Genomic DNA, 7,500 nt, shown 5'->3' with positions numbered 1-7,500 from the left:
AGGCCTCGGATTTTCTTACACCAGCTGCATCTTTCAACATCATGACCCTCCCCCGCAGAGCACCAAGCGCTTCTTGGTGCAGTATCAACAGCTCATGAATAATTGCAATGGGTCTACACGCATACGAGACCCCTTATCTGAGACGATTTTATAAGATGAACCTGAGCATGACTGCCAGAAGAATGCCCAGACACACCACGGCGAGAATGACCCAGGCCACGCAAGCTCCCCCGCGGCAGCACACGCCCTTCATGTTCTTCTCCTCCTGCGAGTGGACGGAGGCCGCCACCTTTGCTGACACTCCGGGAGGAAGCGAGGCATTCTTTTCCGAGACGTGCCTCACGGGCAAGGGCTCGGGATTGCCCTTCTCGTCGACAACCAGTGGGCGCGGGCGAGCCATGGGCGGCAGGAGGTGGGTAGGGATGCCAGGGGGGGCGCCGGGAGCAGCAGGGCCCAGGATGGTGGAGCCGGCGATGCTCCTCCGGTCAGCAGGCAGCGTCCTGGCAGGCAGCGTGCCGTAGATGGGCCCGGGGGGCGGGGACGTAATGCGCATGTCGTAGATGGAGTTGACACGGCGATTCATGCCGGGGGGCGGGGGCAGCGAGAGAGGGCCTGGCGGCATCATGGGCGGGTAGCCAGGGGGCGGCATGGGGCCGTGGTGGCCAGGGAAGGAGAGAGGGCCGCCATGGACGGGGCAGGGCTCGCCGTCCCAGGTGGCCATGGCCAAGGCTGGCACCGATCGCGCGGACTTCAGCGTGCCGGGGTAGCCGTGGGGTCCGGGTGGGCCAGGAGGGCCGGGGGGGCCGGGGGGACCAGGGTGGTAGCCGGGGTAGTACCCGCCATACCCGTAGATCGGGTGTGGCATAGGTGGCATGGCACCCTCGGGCATTCCGTGCCCTGCAGCCCGCTCGCTCTCCTCTTCAGTGGACGACGACGAAGACGAGGAGGAAGAGGAAGTGGTGCCGGAGGGAGAGTGAGGGCGCGAGGGCGGGCGTCCGCTGGAGTATGATGGGCGCGATGGGGGGTAGTGCCCGGGCGGCCCACTGGAGTACTGCGTGCCCGGGCTGTGGTGGTAGCCGCCGTTGTAGGGCACCAGGTTGGGCTGGCCCGAATCCCTCGAGTCCCGGTGCGTCCGCCATGACTTGTCCGTGCGGTGGCTGAGGCGGTCGCTGGTGGAGGGCGGCCCGGCGCGGCTGCTGCCTCCGCCCACGGCACCTGCGGGAGGGGGGAGGGTTAGGGGCGGATTCAAGGAGTCCTCTCTCTCTATCTATCTATCTATCCCTATATCTCTCTATCGTATACACATACACACAACAAAGATGATAGCAGCAGTTGTTATCAACTGAAGCTTGAAGTTTAGAGAGAGAGAGAGAAGAGGATAAAACATACACATTTTCACATAAATTTTCATACACATGTCCACATACATCCTAAAACAGACTTCAGAACAACATCACATCTTAAACAAGGCTTTACCTGGTCCGTATCTGTCCTGGTAACCGCTCTGGTGGTAGTTCAGGTCGCGCTGTTGCCAAGCCATTGGTGTGCAGGGATCGCCCATGTCTAAGGCTCTACTCGGTGATCCCATGCTGAAGAGAGGGAGAGAAAAGAGTCAGATTTGGCAACACGAGAACGATCTTGTTCTGGTAACAATCACGAGCCCAGTCTCTGGCAACACTCTGAGTAATAATGGCGAAATACGAGATAACTCCGGGAAACAATGTATGGCACTGTGATCTTGGGTGGCTCAATGGAATACTCTTCACGTTGGAATAATTACTGGATGACAATGCTGTTGTTGGAGACGTTAATAGTTTCCTTAATAATACAGTTCAAAATTTATATAAATTTGAATGAGGATCGTCAGGAAAGCAACGCATGATGCAAATGTCAAGTATAAGTATATTTTGCAACGTTTGATGTCACATGTTTGGGTAACTGTGGCGAAAATGGTTATACAATTGTGACGGGAATTTTAACATTTGGTGAAGCAAGTGTCTGTCAATAATATTAAGATATTGTCATGATCCAGAAGGTAGTAAATATTAAAAAATGGGTTTTACTATACCGCTATTTAAGTCATTCTAACGGTTACATTACAACACAGCTGTGTAAAGTAAGATTGATATGCACTGGACGTGTTTAGAGTCCAAGATATATATATATATATATATATATATATATATATATATATATATATATATATATATATATATATATATATATATATATATATATCTCAAAGATCTAAATTATCATGGATATTTTTGTAATACATATTAGTAATCATTTTTACTGACTTCTCCAGAAGAGTTAAGCTCGAAAGACACATGGGCATACATAGTCCACAAAACAAACTGTGAGTATACAATAATATATCAACAAGAAAACTATATTAATGACAATAATGGAATGGAAAAGGCTGCAAATAAAGGATGAAAATCAGCTTTAATAGGAAGTAAAACCAAAATTATAAAAACGGCAGAACCAGTAACAATGGGTCAAAGTTTGTTTATAAAGCTGCGCCTTTTGTCTGCAAATAAATCATAGACAGGCAAAGAAAAGACACAAGGTTAGCAACTGTTAGCGACCGTTGCTCTCTTTTTTCCGGTCTTGGCATTCTATTACCGCCCTTATCCAGCGTGGCGATAAAGGCATTTATAATCTTAAAGGTCTAAGTTCGATTTCCGATTGCGTTTTGCAATGAGTTGTTTCAGTCATGTGGGAAACAATGAAAGAAAGTGTGACTCAGATGTGTGTGTGTGGGGGGGGGCTGAGAGACAGAGAGAGAGAGAGAGAGAGAGAGAGAGAGAGAGAGAGAGAGAGAGAGAGAGAGAGAGAGAGAGAGAGAGAGAGAGAGAGAGAGAGAGAGAGAGAGAGAGAGAGAGAGAGAGAGAGAGAGAGAGAGAGAGAGAGAATGATAGAATGAAAAGCGGAGACAGACAAGGAACAGACAGATAATATTCAAGAAACAAATATGTTGAAATATCCCCTTTAGTATCGCAAAGGCTATTTATACTTTTACAGAAAATCGTATATATACAACCATCGACAATATACCAATAAACCGACATAATACGGGTCAAATTTAAGTCAAGGCCAAGGGTAAAAATTTGCAGCAAGTTACCAAAAAGTAATAGCTTCACTCTAGCATGGCACATCATTGGGTTCTTGCTCAATCCCCGAGAACATGACATCGCCAAGGCCACTTTCGCCGCAGGTGTCTTGAACAAAAGCAGCATTTTGTTTTCAACGCAACCAAATGGCGGCAGCTTGAAGTCGTTTTTCGTTCTATGAAGAGAAAACTTTCTTGAGTATTTAAAGTGAACTAACATTCCGCAAATAGTTCGTGGATTACCTACACCGGGACGTTGACCGTTTGAGGTAGTAATCCTAGATCACGCGGTTTCCATGTCTTTTTTCTACGTTTGAGTTTTCCCTTTGCGTGACCGTTAATGTGTAAACCTAGGTTAACAATCTTAGCATTCTTCACGTCTTATGAAAGATCCGTCATTAATTTAACAAGAGAAGAGCAGATGTAATTAAAACGTGAAATACAACGCGGCAGTAAGTAGGTATCCGGCAACTGAGGTTACCGTTACTCTTGCCAGATGGAGGTCCGCGGCGATGTTTTCTTAAGCTCAACAAGTCCCCTGGAATATTGATCGCCTTAGCATCTCATTACATCCGTAAGCCATTATTGCTGCACGACTTCAGTTTATCACGTCACATGGGAATAAGGCCGGCGTAATAACATAGTTTATATCGGCGTTGCAGTGTCAAAATAACACCGAAGAGTATTTTCAGGATCGAATGATAGCGTAGATATGTTTTTATCGTCCTTTCCGCTTGGATTTCGGTCCGTATGCTTCCCAGTATTCTCAGTAAAGTATCTTCCAATGTGAGATAATGGGCAATAATAATGGTAAATTGAGGTGTATATATTGTCCAAATATTATACGCGATCACATACCTGGGACAATCATACAATCATATCGACTGCGTGGAATAATGTGCCAACTGTACATCTCTTTTTATAGTAGCTTATATGATAAACACTTTAGCTGAACCTCAATCCATACAATCTATGGGAAAAAAAGTAGACTGAATCTATAAAACTATTGCACCAGTTATTAAAAAAGCAAGGAGTAATATATTCACAAGTCGATGCACCCGTTAAAGAAGCATTCATCTTCAGCTGCACAAACCGATAACGCACACCAGCTGTAAAAAGCCGACGCACGAGCCGCGACGTAACAGGTGGTCGAACAGCTTCCTTGGTACGACCACCTCACTACGGTTCCCAGGCATTATCATCACCGGAAGTCGCTACAAGCACGTCAATAGAATTTCAGAGGGGGGAGGGGGGGGGCGTTGTACGCGATTCGCACATGATAGTGAGCGATAGCGTTTTTTTTTCTTTCTTTCTTTTCAACGTTAACACACGTTTAGGAAATCTTCCATGTTCAAGGAAACTATTAGCTGCGTCTCTCTCTCTCTCTCTCTCTCTCTCTCTCTCTCTCTCTCTCTCTCTCTCTCTCTCTCTCTCTCTCTCTCTCTCTCTCTCTCTTTCTCTCCCTCCCTCTCTCTCTCTCTCTCTCTCTCTCTCTCTCTCTCTCTCTCTCTCTCTCTCTCTCTCTCTCTTTCTCTCTCTCTTTCTCTCTCTCTATCTTCCATGTTCAAGGAAACTATCTCTCAATCTCTCTCTCTCTCTCTCTCTCTCTCTCTCTCTCTCTCTCTCTCTCTCTCTCTCTCTCTCTCTCTTTCCCTCTCATTCTCTCTCTCTCTCTCTTAACTCTCTTTCTCTCTTAACTCTCTCTCTCTTAACTCTCTCTCTCTTAACTCTCTTTCTCTTAACTCTCTCTCTCTCTTTCTCTTAACTCTCTATCTCTCTTTCTCTCTCTCTCTCTCTCTCTCTCTCTCTCTCTCTCTCTCTCTCTCTCTCTCTTTCTCTCTCTCTCTTTCTCTCCTTATCTCTCTCTCTCTCTCTCTCTCTCTTTCTCCCTTTATCTCTCTCTCCCTTTAACTCTCTCTCTCTTTTCTCTCTCTCTCTCTCTCTCTCTCTCTCTCTCTCTCTCTCTCTCTCTCTCTCTCTCTCTCTCTCTCTCTCTCTCTCTCTCTCTCTCTCTTTCTCTTTCACTCTCTCTCTTTCTCTCTCTCTCTCTCTATATATATATATATATATGTGTGTGTGTGTGTGTTTGTGTGCGTGTGTCTTTATTATTCAAAATTATATACAATTTTACATATTCCTAATCTGACTGAAAGTATCTACAGCAAATTAACAAGAAGCACAATGTTAACTAATACACACTTCGGCTGGGTAACCAGGCCGATCCAGCGTGCACCTGAAGTTGTTTTAGCTTGAAGCGTCTCGCCTTAGAGAAAAACTCAAAAGAAAGACATTTAAATAAGCTTTTAAATAAGTGGCCCGTGCAGTGCCGTGGTGAATGTTAATCCCTCATAAACGTGGAACTGGCTGGCTCATTTGTATCCACATTTAGAGTTTGTTTACGAGAGAAAATATGTTATAAAATGTATCGTACGATCGTTTCCCACGCGGTTGGGAGGGTATGAGAGTCGTGGAATATTAGCCTGCATGTAAAAATAGGCAAATGGGAAGGGTGGCTGCTGTACTGCCTCATGATTACATTTAAAAAATCCCGGGGGATAGCTTGCCTGACAGCTGTAAACGGGGGAAGTAACTGAGGGGGGGAGGTCGTAGTAAAAATCCGTTTGCATTATTTGTTTATTTGTTGTTGTTTTTCAGTGTCTATTAGTGATCTTGAATTATTTTTCGCCGTGATATATACTCTCTTAACAAACTGGAGGGAGGAAGGGAGAGAGAGAGAGGGGGGGAGAGAGGGAGAGAGGGGGAGAGAGAGAGAGAGAGAGAGAGAGAGAGAGACAGACAGACAGACAGACAGACAGAGAGAGAGAGAGAGAGAGAGAGAGAGAGAGAGAGGGGGGGGGGCAGACAGAATGCGAGAGATAGATAGAGAGAGAGAGAGAGAGGGGGGGGGGCAGACAGAGAGCGAGAGATAGAGAGAGAGGGCGGGGGGCAGACAGAGAGCGAAAGAGAGGGAGAGAGAGAGAGAGAGAGAGAGAGAGAGAGAGAGAGAGAGAGAGAGAGAGAGAGAGAGAGAGAGAGAGAGAGAGAGAGAGAGGAGAGAGAGAGAGGAGAGAGAGAGAGAGAAGAGAGAGGAGAGAGAGGAGAGAGAGAGAGGAGAGAGAGAGAAAAGACAGAGGAGAGAGAGAGAGGGGGGGGAGGGAGGAAGGGAGGGAGGGAGGGAGAGGAGGAGAGAGAGAGAGAGAGAGAGAGGGAGAGAGAGAGGGAGAGAGAGAGGAGAGAGAGAGAGGAGGAGAGAGAGAGAGAGAGAGAGAGAGAGAGAGAGAGAGAGAGAGAGAGAGAGAGAGAGAGAGAGAGAGAGAGAGGTGAGTCTAATGCCACCCCCTTGAACTTCAACGTAACGGGTGCACACACGATAAAGTCTCCAGCCTGTTTATTGATACTCTGGTTCCCCGTGACAGCTCTCGCCTCTTGAATAAACAAGAGACGCATCCGTCTCCGGCCCTCCCACCTGACCCCAATTAAGTCCTAACTGTTTGTCTTGTGATGATGAACGCACACGCACGTAATGAACTGCCTTAATCTAACGGGTCTCTGATCGGCCTGTTAACGGTAGTGCGAAGGACTCGTATCGCCAATAAGGAAGGAAGGGAGGAAATGCATAATTTGTGTGTGAATGCACTTGCCGAATGACGCCGCGGAGGGAGAGGGGGAGAAACGCGGAGGTCTGTGGCGGTCTGTGGTCTTGGCAGGTGGAAAATACCCTTGAGCGGGGCGCTGTGGGGTGTTTGTGGGCGGGGAGTGAAGGAGCGTGGAATGCCTGCCCAGGGTAGCGGAGTGGACGGGGGTGGGGGAGAGGGGTGGAGTGGTAAGCGAGATGTGGAAGGGGGGAAGGTACCTGGAGTGAGGGAGGAAACGGGTGGGTTAATATGTACCTGAGGACGGTGGGAGGAAAGAGACTGAAGATTAATGGATGTCACGAACAGATGGCGCCTAAACTGCTGATCTTTAGATGTATTTTTAACATCCAAGTGTGCGGGATGGGAAAGACAGTCGAGACTTTAGCTACTGAAGATACTGTAAGATAAGGAGAGATCCTGCGAGGGGGAAATATTCATGGGACACTCCTAGTTGGCCCGGATGGCAAACAGCGCATGAAGTTCGTGAGTGACGAGCGGTAAAAATATTAATCCGTGAAAAGTGAAAATGGCGTGGGAATAATTAGATAAAAACGAATGATTAGCGAAAGGATGGTGACTCGATGGAAGGGTGAAACTTGCACTTACGAAGGAGAGAAAAGGAAGAGTGAAATACAACAGATGAACAACCATGTGAACTCTTCGATACTTCAATTATTATTGCGAAAAACACATCCGAATTATTCCCTTACGTCATTTCCAAGACCACATATACCCCACTTAAAGAAAAAT

The 7,500-nt window shown here is 47.1% G+C and overlaps 1 protein-coding gene across 1 annotated transcript in view; it reads right to left on the bottom strand.

Annotated features, from left to right (window-relative positions):
- LOC122255037 (uncharacterized) overlaps positions 1-7,500 on the bottom strand; it is a 34,105-nt gene that overhangs the window by 659 nt on the left and 25,946 nt on the right. The window contains exons 2-3 of the mRNA XM_043018978.2: positions 1,477-1,589; positions 1-1,215 (exon numbers count right to left, since the gene is read on the bottom strand). The exon at positions 1-1,215 is cut by the window's left edge and continues 659 nt beyond it. Coding sequence (XP_042874912.1) covers positions 149-1,215; positions 1,477-1,588 — 1,179 coding nt within the window. The 5' untranslated portion in view covers position 1,589 and the 3' untranslated portion in view covers positions 1-148. The remainder of the gene's footprint in view (positions 1,216-1,476; positions 1,590-7,500) is intronic.

Source organism: Penaeus japonicus, unplaced genomic scaffold (assembly GCF_977035675.1).
Source record: "Penaeus japonicus unplaced genomic scaffold, GWHDUDI00000001_assembly GWHDUDI00000028, whole genome shotgun sequence".
In the NCBI taxonomy this organism is placed as follows: Eukaryota; Metazoa; Arthropoda; class Malacostraca; order Decapoda; family Penaeidae; genus Penaeus; species Penaeus japonicus.
The sequence above is the reverse complement of the archived record's forward strand: the minus strand, read 5'-3'. Positions and strand labels throughout refer to the sequence as shown.